The sequence below is a fragment of the Schistocerca nitens genome, chromosome 3 (genome assembly GCF_023898315.1).
Source record: "Schistocerca nitens isolate TAMUIC-IGC-003100 chromosome 3, iqSchNite1.1, whole genome shotgun sequence".
Classification (NCBI taxonomy): domain Eukaryota; kingdom Metazoa; phylum Arthropoda; class Insecta; order Orthoptera; family Acrididae; genus Schistocerca; species Schistocerca nitens.
Window position 1 is genome coordinate 287479011 of NC_064616.1, and position 17750 is coordinate 287496760.

The following is a 17750-nucleotide window of genomic DNA, read 5'->3' on the forward strand; positions in this document are numbered from 1 at the left end:
TAAATTCACTGCTTGCATGAAGTGATTATAAATTTCACACTGCTGATTTAGCAGCTACCATTTACATATGTTGTGCATGTCTGAAATAAATATTTGAAAACAGTCTGGTTTAGCCAACATTATTATCCTTCAGGATTTCATTTAAATATTTCATCCTTAATTCAATTACTGATTAACATTTATTTCACTAATTTGTTTAATTAATATTATAAGGTTTAGAATTAGCATTACTGTGTTGAATGATTCAGCTCTAGAGTGATTGTGTATGGCCACCCTCCCTATTGAAGACAGCCAGTCATGTTGAAAGTTATAGGTTGTATAACATCTGCACTTTTTTAGCACATTCTACAGCATCACGATTATTTATCTCAAGAAGGATATACTAGATGAGAGAGTAAACAAGTCCCATGGGTGAAATCATAGGCAGACAATGTACTGTATTTAAAGAAATGAAAGCAGCTCATGATGTTAAGCAAAATCCTAATGTCGCCTCCTCAGTTCTTTCTAGCTGCTCATTCAGAAGTAAAAGGAATTTAGCTTTAAGATCTCTTTTATGCTTGTCATAAGGTTTGCTGAAATCAGGAACATGAACTGTAAAAAAGCAGTCAGCATTATCACTTGATTACCTGTGTCTCTTCTAATGTTAAAAACAATTTCAATATGTTGGCTATATTTTGTATGCAGCAATGTATGACCTGAAACCCACCAAACATAAGCTGGCTACCAACTACTCTCTTTGCTGTAAACTTTCCAAACATAGCCAATTGTTTTCTTAGTAACTAAGTATCAGAACAACTATGGGCAATAGCAAAAAGAAAACCAGTTCATTATCAGGCTATGATGTGAGATTACGGTATAAGAAAAAATACTTTTTTAAAAACATACTTAACAGTTTCCTTAGACTCAAATGAGAAAGCCTGCATAATGGAGAATACACGTGAATCCAAAAACCATGATTTTTAAATATTTACACAAAAATAAAAGCTTTCCTGAAAAACTAAGTAGAGAGACAGATGTAGCTCTGCTTCATTTACATAAAACAATGTTTTAGGCACTTCTGATGACTTGAAATTTGTATCAAAACTGTCACCCCAGTGTGAACCAATTCTCATTTCAACTACTTTTCTATGCACTCCAGCAATGCAGGTTGCTTCTGTGTTATATTGTGAGCTGCATCGCATATGGTATTGCCTCAGTGAGAACCACACCTAGTATTTGTATTAAGTAGATATTAGCTTTGCCAGTACATGGACAGCTGATAGTGTTCTGTGTGAAGATGCATAAGATCTTTGTTTGAAGTGTTAGACAAAGCACCAGCTGTGTAGTATAAGTGGAAGAGCAGTGAACTTTTTCCCCCAAAAACAGCTGTTTTCCTCCTAATATACATGAATGAAGAATCAAGGGGCAATTTCCTTAATTATCAGTTTCAATAGATTAGCACTAGTGATATTTCACACATGTGAGAGTGATACTTTACACAAGTAATTTGCTGTGGCAGCTTCTGCCTATTAATATATAACTTTACTTGTTCCACATACCTGGTGGGAGTCCATGATGAGACTTACATGACACAATGCAAGAATGAAAAATGACAATTGGAAATTACTGTGTTTTGAGCCACTGTCTCCACACATATGGCCTACAGTATTATCAGACAGTGTGTATTTTTATTACAGAAATACTTGACGTCTTGGGTGAACACTGTACAGAGATCATTCATTATTGATGACACATTGTTAAAAATGGTTTTTGGCCAAATTTTTCAAAATAAAAAGTAAAATTCTCATCTGTGTTAAACAGGACTGCATAATTAACACACTCAGTACTATGCCTGTATGCCATACAGATGCACATGTGTCCACTGTGAGGACAGCACCAGCATCCCATACATACACAGGTTTTCCATTCACTGAAATGTGTTTTCCCATGTGCTACATGACTGCTGGCTGTAGGACAGCCTTTGTAGTTTATATTTTGATCACTAGATGCAGCAGGAGTCAATTTATAACTGTGTCTTTAGTGAACGTGGTAACTGTCACAAAGAACCAAAACGGCACACCAACAAGCTTCCAAGCTTCATGACAAGGAAGCTGAAGAAACATTTTTTATTTTTATTTTAATTAAGGGTCGTATTCTAGTGCTCACTCTGGAAAATAGACTTTATGTGTATTGGCTCTCCACAAAACATCAGGCAACCACTGAAGGTGTTTCTGTATGTTCAGAAGGAGGTTTTATAACAACAATAAAGCCAAACAATGTTATAGATTACAATATGAACAACACTGGTGTACACCATGTCAACAAGCTGTACAGCTGCTGCCCTTTCACATGCAAAACAATGATGTGGTGAAACAAAATTTGCTTTCACTTTTTCCTAATGTTACTGTTTATGATTCTATTTTGTACAAAGATGTCACCGAGCAAAAGATATCTAGTGAAAAGCATAAAAAAGAAGTTACAATGGACTTGGTAGTTGAAGGAAGTGACATTTCATCACTGGATGGAACACCAACCATTAACATAGATAGAACTTTTGGTCGACACTTTCCAGATAAGGTTCCATTTACTGCCAACAAAGTAAACACCATGTGCTATTGTAAAGTTTTCTCTGGCGATGGAAAGAAAGGGACTGGCAAGTGAATAAGAAAAGAAAGCATATAGTGGTACAAACACTGCAATGTTGGACTTTGTGTACCACAATGTTTTCAAGACTGCCATTTGGAAGTAAATTATGTACAAACTACATGTTATCATTTTTTGTTATAAAATATGAACTTACAGACAATTTAAAAACTGTAGCAACCAAAGCTAATATAGTTATACTTGACTGCTTGAAAATTCATACAGTGAACAGTTTTTAAAACACAGGTGTTAAAACTATTAAAATGAAACTGAATGAAATATCCAATGGTCTTCTGTAGCTGGATTTGTTTAGGTCACTTATAAGCCAACACAATTGGTAACACAACTTATAAGTTGCATCTTCTGGTGCAAATATAAATGCTATGTCATAGGTTACCTGCAGAGTACCTGTTAATGTAAGTTAGGCTGAAAATTGTCTGCATAAAATTTAATGTATTCTGAAAAAAAGTGATCAATCTGTGTAACTGCTAGGAAATCCAATTGAGACATTGCGAGCCACCTAGTGCAGTGTCTGAGGCAACAATTGTCACTACAGGGCCCAGTACTTCCAGAATAACTTCTATGAAGGGCATTTTGCACTTGGCATGGGCCAACAAGAATATGTTTTAATTGGAAAGTGTACAGTTCACATCTTAACACAGATATGACATTCGTCATTGATGATGGCCTTTTTATCAATTGCCAATGAATTTTTATCAATTGAGGAGGGTTGAAAACTTTTGCTAGCCACGTCAATTGTCACTCTGTGGCATTTTGTAACCAATGACACAGCATTTATATTTGCATCAACAGACGTTTTCTTTTTACTTTTGCTTGAAATATTTGAGAGCCTAGGGAGGACATTTCTCATGTTTCTGGCAATGCTGATATACCAGTACTGATCCAAACACACGTATAACCAAGCATATTTCCTAATCTACAAAGTATCGAGTTTAAAATGATGTGTGTCTCTAAGATGTTTGACAACTGAGTAATTATTCTTTAAATTTACCAGAAAATCACCAGTTCACCTACACAATTGAGGAGAAGAGATAGCAGTGTTGAATGTGTTGATCCAAGGACTGTTCTGATGATTTATGTCTACACCAATGTCCTTTGTGGCTAGTACTACCCCACTATACAAACTGTTAATACAAGCTAAATTGAAAACTGTCAGTATAAAATTTAATGTAATCTGAAAAAAATGTTATTAGTCTGTCCAACTGCTAGGAAATCCAATTGAGAGACTGCAAGCAACACAGCGCAATGTCTGTGGCAATGTATCACATGAGCTGGCCACCTGGGCTAATGAAATGCCTGCCATAGCCTGCTGTAAGTTACTTCAGCATTTGCCTACAGTATGCCAGCATTCTGCAATGATCTCTGTGAGCCTTGTGTGATGAATGTTGTGACTGTTATAATTTTTTGGTTTGGCGTTTTGACTTTGCCAACATCTGTTGCTGTCAGACTCCTGCTTTGATGTATTGTTTTAAGAAATGCCCAAGGTTTTTCCACTTGCAGTTATAAGCAGCTAATGGAAATTATTTAAATGATTTACTTTTCCATTTTTCCTTCATTCGAATGTAATATACAGGATGTCCCAGGAGGAAACATCAGTATTCAGGGCTATGACATGAATGATCATTCAAAGCAAAATAGTCAAGTAAACATGGGCTCTAAATGATTGCATTAAGAGATATGAGCACTCGTTCATCTTCACTATCATGAAAAACATCTATACTACTGAATAAGTGCTCATAGCTTCTAAGGTATGCACTTTAGAGCCAATGTTTACTAGACTTTTTGCTTCGAATGACTGTTCCTGTCATATCTCTTAACACTGACCTTTCATCCTGGGGAACCTTGTATAAATGAGTTTTAACACAGAAAAGCACATAATTGGACAATATGGATGTATGCACAAAATTAAAATTTAGGGCAAAGGTGGAGGTAAGACATGCACAATTAAAATCTGATGCTTTGAATAATTACTTGAATGAGTTACGAGTGGTGGCGTGAAGTAGTTTTTTCCACATTTGATTTAAGATTAGAATTTGCATCTCTAATACAAACCAAACATATTCAGGAACCAAAGCAGGATACATATTAAACAATACACACATAAATGATATACAAGAGTACAGCAAAAGTCACAGTTTTACTTCAAAGTCAGACTGGGACTGCAATAAATATTTTATTAAAAGGCAATATTTAAAAAGGCAAAAAAAGACATTATACAGAATATTTTCTACTCACCATAAGCACTACTTTTCCTCGCAGATCTTCGAGAGTCATTTCACAAATATCTGTTTGGTTGTCTTCTGGATGCACATACAATGCATCACGTAACACATCTCTAATCGCAGATGCTAGTTTTCTCTGCTCATTTATGTCACAGTGATTTTGTAAGTGGACAAACAATGGATATCTTGAAAAGAAAATTATGTATTAAAAGGCAATAACAATAAAAACAAATTCAGAATGTTGAATTAGAGAGAGATAGATATGGTGCACATGAAACTGTAAAAAGGTACCATTACAGAAATGAATATAGTAAAAATGGACAGAACAAGTAATTGAAGAAAAATACGTAGAGACATTTACAAATTGCAGAATGATATTAGTAAATACATATGAATGGAGAATGTTGGGTCCTTAGAGTGAACGTCAGTTGTTACCATTGGAATAGGGAATTAAACAATCTTAGTTGAAAGAGTTGCAACTTGCCCTATCTCTTGCTCACAAAATGGTTCATGCATTAGCATCTGCAATAGAATATGTAATATCTGTATTGTAGGATGTTGGTAGTTATCATCATGGGGATTTCTTAGCTCTAAAAGGCTAGACAACTTAGGTATGATTTAGAACTCTTGCATAATGGGAGGAGGGGGGGAGAGAGTGAAACAGACCAACACCCTTGTGATGTCACTGTAGTGTAGATAATGACACTGCCGTGAGTAATGAATGTCACAATACATTTATTGTCCTGGTTATATTTTGTTACATTTTGAACTCATATTTTTCTCCTTGTAAGTGGTGGATCTTTTTCAATATTTGACGACCTTTATTCTATGTTTCATGTTACGTTATATTCTTATCTTCTGAAAACCCATTATAATTTATTATTTCTAAAACTAAATGATTATTGAAATTTATCAAAATACAGTTATAATTTGATGTAAACTATTCTACACACATGGCACTTTTGTGAGTCAGTATCGATATGAATGTTACCGATTTTCCTTATTGTAAGACAAGGTTTTTCCCCAATTCGTCATTCGAAATATACAGGGTCGTCTTATATTCGCCTTTTTTTTTTTTTATTTACTGAGTTTCGATTCCCCCTGAAGGGGGCGGGCTGGCAGCAGTTTACTACGCCGCTCTTCAACCTACAGAATTTGTTTTAAAAAGATGAAGATAATAAAAAAAATAACAGCTGGCAGTAAAATCGGTGACTTAAAGGTAAAATGGCAGAAAATTCTGGAACTTAAAACATAAAACTCAGGGTTGATGATGCTAAGAAAATACACAGGAGGCAGAAAAATAACAGAGAGAGAATTAAAAAACATGGCGACAGTCTGGTTTTCTGTTCGCAAGAGATATAAAATGCACACCCAGCAACAGCACGATTTCTGTTCGCAACACTGTGGAAAGACGCACAACACTGAACACTCACTTAAACACTGCACTAAAAGGTTGGCACAAATATGACATACCACAGCTTAGAGCAGGTGGGGGGGGGGGGGGGGGAACTGGACAGATGGTGGGAAAATAAAAAAGGGGGGAAGGAGAGGAAAAGTGAAGGGGGGAGGGGGGATAGGATCCAATGGAGAATGAGGACCCATAAGAGGGGTGGAGGGTGCTGAGCAGATGTGCCAGGGAGTGGGGAAGGCAGAGGAGGGGAATACAAAAAAGGACTCGGGGGGGGGGGGGAGGGTAGAAGGGAGAGGTTGGGCAGGGAGAAAACACAGGATGGAAGGGGGGAGGAAGAGGGAGCCTAGGGAAAGGATGGAGGAAAGGAGGGGGGTGAGGATCAGAGTTAATAGGAGGGATAAATGGAGGGAGAGGGCATCATCCAGGAGGGGGAGTTGATGGAAGCCACCTTGGCAAAGGAGATGTAGGGTGTAGAGATGGAGGGTAGGAGGGATACAACAGTGAAGACGTGGCAGGGGGCGGGGATGGGAGAGGAGGGGAGCAACCAGGGGGTGAGGGGGTTCAAGGCAGCGGCAGGTGTAGAGGATGCAGAGATGTTCGAGGAATAGGAGCAGATGGGGGAAAGGAATGAGATCATAGAGGATCCGCGTGGGGGACGGGAGGCATATACGGAAGGCGAGGAGGAGTGCATGACGCTCAAGGATCTGGAGGGACTTATAGAATTTGGGGGGGGGGGGGTGCAGATATCCAGGCAGGACTGGCATAACAGAGGATGGGACAGATTAAGGATTTGTAGGTGTGGAGGATGGTAGAGGGGTGCAACCCCCATGTCCGGCCAGAGAGGAGTTTGAGGAGTTGGAGGCGGTTGTGGGCTTTGGATTGGATGGAGCGGAGATGAGGGATCCAGGTGAGGTGACGGTCAATGGTGAGGCCAAGCTAGGTGAGGGTGGGGGTGAGGCGGACAGGATGGGCGCAGACAGTAAGGGAGAAATCCAGGAGCCGGAAGGAGCGAGTGGTACGACCTACGATGATTGCCTGGGTCTTGGAAGGATTGATTTTCAGGAGCCACTGGTTTCACCATGCAGCAAAAAGGTCAAGGTGATTCTGGAGAAGGCGTTGGGACCGTTGGAGGGTAGGAGCAAGGGCGAGGAATGCGGTGTCATCAGCATATTGCAAGAGGTGTACTGGAGGGGGGGGGGGGGTTGGGGCATATCTGCCGTGTACAGGAGGTAGAGGAGAGGGGAGAGGACAGAGCCCTGGGGCACACCTGCAGAGGGGTAGTATATTCGCAGATTAAACTATAGTTCAATTCTTTTATCTTGGCGACTCGCGCATGCCCGCCCAGCGTGAGATGAATGCTAACCAGACGCGGGAGATTGCTGCGTTGCCAGTTGCAAACGACGCACGCGCCAAGAGAAGCAGCGCCGTAGTATAGTATAGTTCGCAAACTTACGTTTAGGGGGGAGCGTGCAGTTTATGAAGTAAAGCCACCACAGCTGCATTAACCCTTTCGCTGCTACAGAGACGTGCTCCCCGCATTCCACGCTGTGCGCGATTTTATCACTGCACTGCTCGCCTGTGCAGACACACGGTGTTCCGGCTGCTTTGACACACTTATCATTCGATTTCACAAAAACTATTTGGCCCAAAAATTTGATTTTTACACATCTTCTTGACTGACCCATTCCCCCCATAAATGACTTAAATTTGTTTCGATGTTCAACGCAGTTACTGTGCAGCATTAAATGTACTAAACCATTGCACGAAATTTTGAAGAGTTTGCAGAGGTAAAAGTCCATAGCGTATACTTTCCGTGTGGTCGATTTTAGTTGCCACAATGTTGAGAATGAAATGTGGGCAAGATACCTAAATTTCATATAAAATTTACTGTATAACAATATCTCATTTAATTTAAGTACCAGATAGGTTTCGTACGTAATATTAAGAAATATTCCCTCTTTAGCGACTGTAATAAAACTTTTATTTATTCCAGAGTCATTTCACTTTTTTCTAAAACGTTTTGATTAAAAGAAAGTTGGCGAAGTACACAAAACTGAATTGTGCACGTAATAAAACATAGAAACTAAAATATGACAGTGAGGCGCAGTGCGCAAACAATGTGTGTTTGTCACAATGGACAGCAAATACTTGTCAAAACATAGATCAGTCGACGAAAACATTGAATATGATGTTGCCAAAGCAGCGAAGCAAAGAAGTGTCCCAGACAATCAAGTAGCTCGGCAACGTACGAGCCGAAATTCTGCACTAAATAATACTTTTAATACTGTCGCAAAAGAATATATCTCAATATGAATAGTAAAACAGCGACTGCGGAAGAGAAGCTATACAAACAAAAGAGATAACATGAATATTATATGTGTGCCTTTTCACTGTTTTTAATTGCTGTGAAAAGAAATATTGGAGGACAAAATTAGAAAAACCGAAAACTTATGATTATACTGAAGAGACAAAGCACTAGAAATTTCAAAAAATTACATTCAAATGAATAAAATTCATGAAGTAAGAAACTTCGATATTGTTTTTAAATAAAGAAAATATTACTCAACAATTAAGGTTTGCACTCAGGACCTTTCCCATAGCACCCATTCACCTTAACCATTACGCTAGCGCAGCTGGTCATTACACAGTTCACCTGGAGGACTGTAACATATCACGCAAACTACCGACAAACACTTTTGGTATGGCTATAAATTTCTCACGTTTCGTCGAAGTACAATAGGAAATAAACAATTACTGCTGTTCTTTATTGCGAAAAAGTGGTTCGTGAGAATGATACAAACACCTTTCCTTGCTATCGCCTGAATTATAATTAATTAATAGAATATGAAGCAATTGGTATAAAGAATGTTTTTTTCCAAACTTTCTATAAAAGAAAGTCTGCTATCAAGACATTGCTTTTGTTCAGTTACTTTATTTATGATTGAACGTTTCTAAAACTGAAGATACTCGTCCGTGCTCTGCACTGCAGTCGAGCTCTGGCAACGTCGTTCTGTGTTCATTGGCTGACTGTTTTGTGACGTCAGATGCACAGAACGAACCTAAACTCGGCCGCCGTCGTAAATGACACACACTATAGTACTGTTGCTGAGGTTAACATTTTTACATTGTTTAATGAAGTAGACAGATGTTGTCTTGCATTTACAGATGAAGCTTTGGCTATTAAGGTCACGTGCAGATTTATTTTGAAGAATTCGGGAGGGCGGGGATGAACAAATGGTATTCATCTTCAAAGGGGCACAATACTTCCTGACTCGCCGAAACGCTTGACACAGTTTCATACTTGCTCGAAAAATCCCGTGACATCTGCCTTGCGCGGCGGTAGTGCAAGGTATAGCCTACGCGAGAAACTATGAACTACGATAGTTTACTGCTCTGCTTAAAATTTATCAATTTTGTGAAGCACGAGAGGAAATAGCATCAAATTCTATCATCTTACAAACTCTTGTTGTACTGGAACATGTTTGAAACAGAAATTCTCATACATGTACGGATACCGTGTACAAATATTTTGCTGCTTTTTAAGTAAAGGTAACTTCAAAAGCGGAAAAGATGTCTTTCAAACAACATTACTTGATTCTGAACTCAGACAAATATTTTATTTGATTATGAGAGACTGTAGTGTTTTACTGGGTGGGTTGGAAATAAATTCGGTCGCTGTTCACATATTAGAAGACTGGGTAAAAACGTCACCAGCTTTATATCAGCTGATGCTGACATTCAGATGAAACAAGAAGGAAAATTTATCGACAACGATATGTCTAACGAACGAAATAAATCGTATTAAACTGACTGTAATTGTTGTCGCGAGAATAAATGCGGTGGCAAGAACTGTCGTGGATATGGAAACAACAGACGTCAGTAGATGGCGGGACGAGCGCAAGCTGGAGAATTGGTCTGAATCGTGATTGCGATCTGTTTATGTATTTGTTGCTGTTGTTAATATGACCCTGGAAGTTATTGCAGTCTGTGCTTCACAGTTGCTCAAGTATGTCACTACATAGGGTTGGAGAGGGAACAGTGATGCCAGACTGACTGAGAACTAGATGAGGTCGGGTGGAGTAGTGACGGGTAGTAAATTAAGTAGTGTTGCCAACGATGAGAGTCTATACACAATATTTTGGCTTTTGAGGAACCTTTGCCACGTTGAAACTGCATTATGACTGAATCCGTTTGTATCCGGGACTGAATTGACTTTAAAATTGGACAAATACTCAACACGAGTATTCATATCTACAGGAGACGATGAAAGTCTCTGTGTGTGAAAGTGGTGGGGGAGGGGGCAGTGGCGTACTTCAGTGTTTCGTGCTACAACATTGTCGGCGCTGAGCATGACTTAGTGGAGTACGAGATGGGGTGTATCAGCTGCTAGTTTTACGGAGCCAGTGAGAGAGCGACGGGAAGACGACATGCTTGAAAGCGAGAGACACTTTAACATTCTCATGTCAGTATAGAAGCGAAATTTGACATGTATTTCGATAAAAACAGCTGTATTCTCAGGTCCCACGGTAACCTCAACCTCAGAAATCGCAACATATTCAGAAGAAACAGCCAAATATTTGTGACAACGAAGATTTAAATTTCACGGCTGTGCTATGAAGAAGATGGTGATTAAACATAGTGATACCACAGATGACACGTTTAGTAAGCGACAAATGTAGAAAAAAAGTTTTGCAAATTCATGTAAATAATTGTTTTGCTTATTTTATTTTATCTCAGTTATCAAAACGCAGACAATAAATTTCAGAACTTTAGAATAGGTAAAATAACTTTTTAAGCAGGTACTTTACGTCAGTAAAACAGTTTGTAAATTTGATTAGTCACAATACGTAAAAATAATTTTTTTGCAACAAGTGTCTTAAAAAATAGGGGTCATCTTATAATGAGGGTCGTCTTATACTTGGGTAAATGCGATAATCAATGATTGAAAGAGTTGTAATATGCTTTTACTACATGCCTGCTACTTGATGCATTCGTTCGTAAGAGTGTGTTTGGTCTTGTGTGGACGGACGTGAGGAGATGCGAGTTTACAAACCTCCATTGACTTACATAAAAATACATTCATGAAACTATGTTGTAGAAGAATAAGTATTGTCATAAAAATGTGTTTTGTCTCGTGTGAGAAATATAAGGAATGTTTGATCTAAAAACTCATTCAGTACTACTATTTCAAAAAATGCGGTGGAGTTAATTATAATCTCATCATTTGAAGAATGCGCTACAACAGATTGCGAGCCTGAGAGATTAAGCAGTTTTTCCAAAACACGTAAAATCGAGGCCTCTACCAGGGAGATCATACCCTGTTTTAATTCAAGGATACAGAGCAGCAGCAGCAACTACGACGCCGACAACAAGAGACTGAAGATGAGTATCATTTAACTACTGACTTTTAAAGTGAAAAATGTTGATGCAACTGATCTGCTACCTGCGTCCTGAATTTATCCAAACCAATGTTACTCCGAGTGTACTCCGACAGGATTGTTAATGAACCTTCAGTTTCGAAGGTTACTCAACAATAATTTTAATTAGACAGTGGGACAGGGTAGTTTAGATGAGAGAATGAGAACTACCTCAAAAGTTGGGATGAGTCATTCCATTCCTCTAAAACACAAGACACAACATAACTACTTGTAGATGGCCAATCATTGAAGTTTTGAAATATCATCTTACTTTAGTTGTATGTATTGTATTACAATACTTTTCTTCTGTGTGTTGTCCATCACAGAGAAAAATCTGAAGGAATAGCTCTTACTAATAAACAACATAACAAGGAAAGTTGCACATAAGTAACGTGGCTCCCAAGATGAGATTTTGACTTTTTCTGTATGTAATGTGTAAACATTGTATTAACACTCGAAAAATATGGAAGTATCTATGTGTAAAAGTGGTAATGGGATATGTGAGTGACTTTAAGACCTCTTAAGTAATAGAACCCAGCACGTTGTCCTGGACACCAAGTGTTCATCAGAGACGAAGATATCATCAAGAGTTCTCCAGGAAAGTGTGGTAAGACTAATCTTGTTCTTGACACTCATAAATATTATGTCAGACATGGCGAGCCCCGATCTGCACCCGTCTGCTGATGATGTTATGGTGTACGTACGGCTCATACTTATAAGCTCTGAGGTGGAGTCGCCCCAAAATATACACTCCTGGAAATTGAAATAAGAACACCGTGAATTCATTGTCCCAGGAAGGGGAAACTTTATTGACACATTCCTGGGATCAGATACATCACATGATCACACTGACAGAACCACAGGCACATAGACACAGGCAACAGAGCATGCACAATGTCGGCACTAGTACAGTGTATATCCACCTTTCGCACCAATGCAGCCTGCTATTCTCCCATGGAGACGATCGTAGAGATGCTGGATGTAGTCCTGTGGAACGGCTTGCCATGCCATTTCCACCTGGCGCCTCAGTTGGACCAGCGTTCGTGCTGGACGTGCAGACCGCGTGAGACGACGCTTCATCCAGTCCCAAACATGCTCAATGGGGGACAGATCCGGAGATCTTGCTGGCCAGGGTAGTTGGCTTACACCTTCTAGAGCACGTTGGGTGGCACGGGATACATGCGGACGTGCATTGTCCTGTTGGAACAGCAAGTTCCCTTGCCGGTCTAGGAATGGTAGAACGATGGGTTCGATGACGGTTTGGATGTACCGTGCACTATTCAGTGTCCCCTCGACGATCACCAGTGGTGTACGGCCAGTGTAGGAGATCGCTCCCCACGCCATGATGCCGGGTGTTGGCCCTGTGTGCCTCGGTCGTATGCAGTCCTGACTGTGGCGCTCACCTGCACGGCGCCAAACACGCATACGACCATCATTGGCACCAAGGCAGAAGCGACTCTCATCGCTGAAGACGACATGTCTCCATTCGTCCCTCCATTCACGCCTGTCGCGACACCACTGGAGGCGGGCTGCACGATGTTGGGGCGTGAGCGGAAGACGGCCTAACGGTGTGCGGGACCGTAGCCCAGCTTCATGGAGACGGTTGCGAATGGTCCTCGCCGAAACCCCAGGAGCAACAGTGTCCCTAATTTGCTGGGAAGTGGCGGTGCGGTCCCCTACGGCACTGCGTAGGATCCTACGGTCTTGGCGTGCATCCGTGCGTCGCTGCGGTCCGGTCCCAGGTCGACGGGCACGTGCACCTTCCGCCGACCACTGGCGACAACATCGATGTACTGTGGAGACCTCACGCCCCACGTGTTGAGCAATTCGGCGGTACGTCCACCCGGCCTCCCGCATGCCCACTATACGCCCTCGCTCAAAGTCCGTCAACTGCACATACGGTTCACGTCCACGCTGTCGCGGCATGCTACCAGTGTAAAAGACTGCGATGGAGCTCCGTATGCCACGGCAAACTGGCTGACACTGACGGCGGCGGTGCACAAATGCTGCGCAGTTAGCGCCATTCGACGGCCAACACCGCGGGTCCTGGTGTGTCCGCTGTGCCGTGCGTGTGATCATTGCTTGTACAGCCCTCTCGCAGTGTCCGGAGCAAGTATGGTGGGTCTGACACACCGGTGTCAATGTGTTCTTTTTTCCATTTCCAGGAGTGTATATCACCATAAATTTCTCAATAACGTCTTGCAGAATTTAAATTATGAGAACGCTTTTCCCATATTTCTCATACGGATTTAAATAATGCCGGTCAACGTTTTTGGAACTGATGGTAGGTGATAGCACGTGATGTTTTTCCAACAGGTAGTAGCTAGTCTTAAGGCTGCGCCTTGACATCCCGCTTAGCCCTATGTAGCGGAGGTTTGTGGGTGTGGTTTCCGCTGAGTACAGCTCTAAAGGGCGTCCCGAAGGATCTGGTGTTTCAGCCTAAGGGTGTCCTACATACTTGCACACAATTTTCACGTTCCACTGGTTACATCAAAAGGGAATGAACAGAGTTGCTGAAACTTTGCTATCGAATCCCTGTCTCTGTATATCTCTATTATGTTTTGATACGTCTTTACTCGCCCTTTAGTATTGCTGTTTTTATAGTCCTTTCGACGGTTTTTCTTTTTTTTTTTTGCCATTGACTATTCTGTCTAATGTTGAAATAAGTTCGCAAATTTCTCGCCAGAGTGCACTAGCAGCGGTAACATATAAAGCTCTATACAGAGCTTTAGTAACGCATCACCACCTAGTAAGAGTTTCACGAATGATTAGAGGAAAAAGCGGGCGAAGCATGTCCTCTTACTTTAGTTTCCTTGCTCGCTGACTACAGATAACGCGGGTTATTAGCAAATTTCTCTTTGTGAGTGCATTATGCATGGGTTTCGTTGGTTTTACTTTCTTGCGAATAATAGCAGCATAACACGAGTCAGAAAACAACACAATATGAATCCAGAGGGCAATTTATCGGGTAAAATTTTGGAAAGTGCGGTAAGGACGAAAGTGAAGGAACTTGTTGCGCCCAGACTGGATGTAAACATGAATCAAGAACAAGACATCGTAAATCCAGGCAGGAGTAAACAAGCAATATTAACAGAGCAGTGTACAATGCAGCTGATTGGCTGTGTGTGTATTGTACCACTTAAAATGCCTATTTTTGTAATACGCAAGTGTAAATACACTACGTCATCTAAAGTATCTGAACACCCCCAAAAACATACGTTTCTCATATTAGGTGCATTTTGCTGCCACCTTCTGCCAGGTACTCCATACTAGCTACCTCAGTAGTCATTAGACATCGTGAGAGAATAGAACGGGGCGCTCCGCGGAACTCACGACTTCGAACGTGGTTAGGTGATTGAGTGTCATTTGTGTCATACGTCTGTACGCGAGATTTCCACACTCCTAAACATCCCTAGGCCTACTGTTTCCGATGTGCTAGTGAATCGGAAACGTGAAGGGACACGTATAGCACAAAAGCGTACAGGCCGAACTCGTCTGTTGGCTGACAGAGACCACTGACAGTTGAAGAGGGTCGTAATGTGTAATAGGCAGACATCTATCCAGACCATCACAGATGAATTCCAAACTACATCAGGATCCACTGCAAGTACTATGAAAGTTAGGCGGGAGGTGAGAAAACTTAGATTTAATGGTACAGCGGCTGCTCATAAGCCACACATCACGCCAGTAAATGCCGAACGACGCCTCGCTTGGTGTAAGGAGCGTAAAAATTGGACGATTGAACAATGGACAAACGTTGTGTGGAGTGACGAACCACGGTACACAATGTGGCGATCCGATGAAGGTGTGGGTATAGCGAATGCCCGGTGAGCGTCATCTACCAGCGTGTGTAGTGCCAACAGTAAAATTCGGAGGCGGTGGTTTTATGGTGTGGTCGTGTTTTTCATGGAGGGGGCTTTCACCCCGCCGGCCGCTGTAGTCGAGCGGTTCTAGGCGCTTCAGTCCGGAACCACGCGGCTGCTACGGTCGCAGGTTCGAATTCCGCCTCGGGCGTGGATGTGTGTGATGTCCTTACGTTAGTTAGGTTTAAGTGGCTCTAAGTCTAGGGGACTGATGACCTCAGATGGTAAGTCCCATAGTGCTTCGAGCTATATGATCTGAGCTTGCAGCCCTTGTTGTTTTTCGTGCCACTGTCACAGCATAGGCCTTCATTGATGTTTTAAGCACCTTCTTGTTCCCCACTGTTGAAGAGAAATTCGGGGATGGCGACTGCATCTGTCAACACGATCGAGCACCGGTTCATAATGCACGGCCTGTGGCGGAGTGGTTCAAATGGTTCAAATGGCTCTGAGTACTATGGGACTTAAAATCTGAGGTCATCAGTCGCCTAGAACTTAGAACTACTTAAACCTAACTAACCTAAGGACATCACACACATCCATGCCCGAGGCAGGATTCGAACCTTCGACCGTAGCAGTCGTGCGGTTCCGGACTGAAGCGCCTAGAACCGCTCGGCCACCACGGCCGGCGCGGAGTGGTTACACGACAGTAACATCCCTGTAGTGGACTAGCCTGCACACAGTCCTGACCTGAATCCTATGGATCACCTTTGGGATGTTTTGGAACGCCGACTTTGTGTCGGGCCTCACTGACCGACATCGGTACCTCTCGTCAGTGCAGCATTCCGTGAAGAATAGACTGCCATTCCCCAAGAAACCTTCCAGCACTTGACTGAACGTATGCCTGTGAGAGTGCATGAAGGCTAAGGGTGGGCCAACACCCTATTGAATTCCAGCATTACCGATGGAGGGCGACACGAACTTTTAAGTCATTTTCAACCAGGTGTCCGGATATTTTTGATCACATAGTGTACGACAAATGCGGTCTGTACATTTCCATGGCGGTTGCTCAGGTTTCTCATGTCAGTCAGTCACAGCACAAGATCCGTGACGTCATGGAAACATCACCATTTCACGCGAACTCTTCAACACCGCGGTTTGAGTGTACAAAACATTTAACGTCTGAGGTTTAGAAATGAAAATACCATAAACCATAAGCATGCAACCAAGCTAACAGACAGCACATCACAGATTTCCTCAAAACGCGTCTTTTAGTACGATCTGGTGTGCTAAATTGTCAGGAAATGTGACGTTGCGGGACGAAAAAGCTATGTATAGATTTTGTCTTGGAGTTAGCTGTTGATGTTATTTAGTAGTTGATTAAAAAACAGGAGGAAGATACGGTATTTAAAGTTTGGCTGGAGTGTAATATTGCCCCCCCCCCTTCCTAAAATCTTGGTTATGGTGACAGACTCATCTGTAGCAAAACCTGAGGTCTGGGTTAGTTCAGATTGGTAAATAGGTCAGCGTACCCCAGTATGGAAGTCACGAGCCGCACCTGCGTAGTGTATGCGGAAGTTCTGTAATGTAGTGACTGTAGAAGGATACAGAATGACTTGGACAGAATTTCTATTTGGTGTGATGAATGGCAGCTTGCTTCAATGTGAAAAATTTAAGTTAATGCGGATGAGTAGGAAAAGAATCCTACAATTTTCAAATTCTGCATTAGTGTTTTTCTGTTTGGCATTGACACACAGATTAAATATCCAAGCATAACGTAGCAAATTAACATGAAATGAGGCCAACATGTAATGTCAGTTGTTAAAGAGGTGAATGGCCAGCTTTGGTTTGGTAGGAGAATTCTAGAAAAGTGTAGCTCATCTATAAGGGAACCCATTCTTGAATACTGCTCATGTGGTTGGGATTCCTACCAGTTCAGATTAAAGGAAGAAGTTGAAGAAATTCAGAGCCTTGCTGCTAGATTTTTTATCGGTAGGTTCAAGCAACATGCAAGCATTACAGAAGTGCTCCGTGAATTGAAATGGGACGTTCTCACAAAACACAATTGAGGAAGTTTAGACAAATGACATTAGGACAGACAGTCCAATGATTTTGCTGCCATCAATGTCCATGTTGCATAATAACTGCGAAGACAAGACGAGAGAAATTGTGGCTGACGTAAAAAGACATATATACAATCGTTTTTCCCTTGCTCCATTTGCAACTGGAACAGGAAACGGAAAGGTTAGCAGTGGTA

General features: G+C 41.5%; 1 protein-coding gene across 1 annotated transcript in view; it reads right to left on the minus strand.

The window, feature by feature from the left end:
- LOC126249183 (inactive phospholipase C-like protein 2) overlaps positions 1-17750 on the minus strand; it is a 703636-nt gene that overhangs the window by 166415 nt on the left and 519471 nt on the right. Inside the window, exon 10 of the mRNA XM_049950838.1 lies at positions 4879-5050. Coding sequence (XP_049806795.1) covers positions 4879-5050 — 172 coding nt within the window. The remainder of the gene's footprint in view (positions 1-4878; positions 5051-17750) is intronic.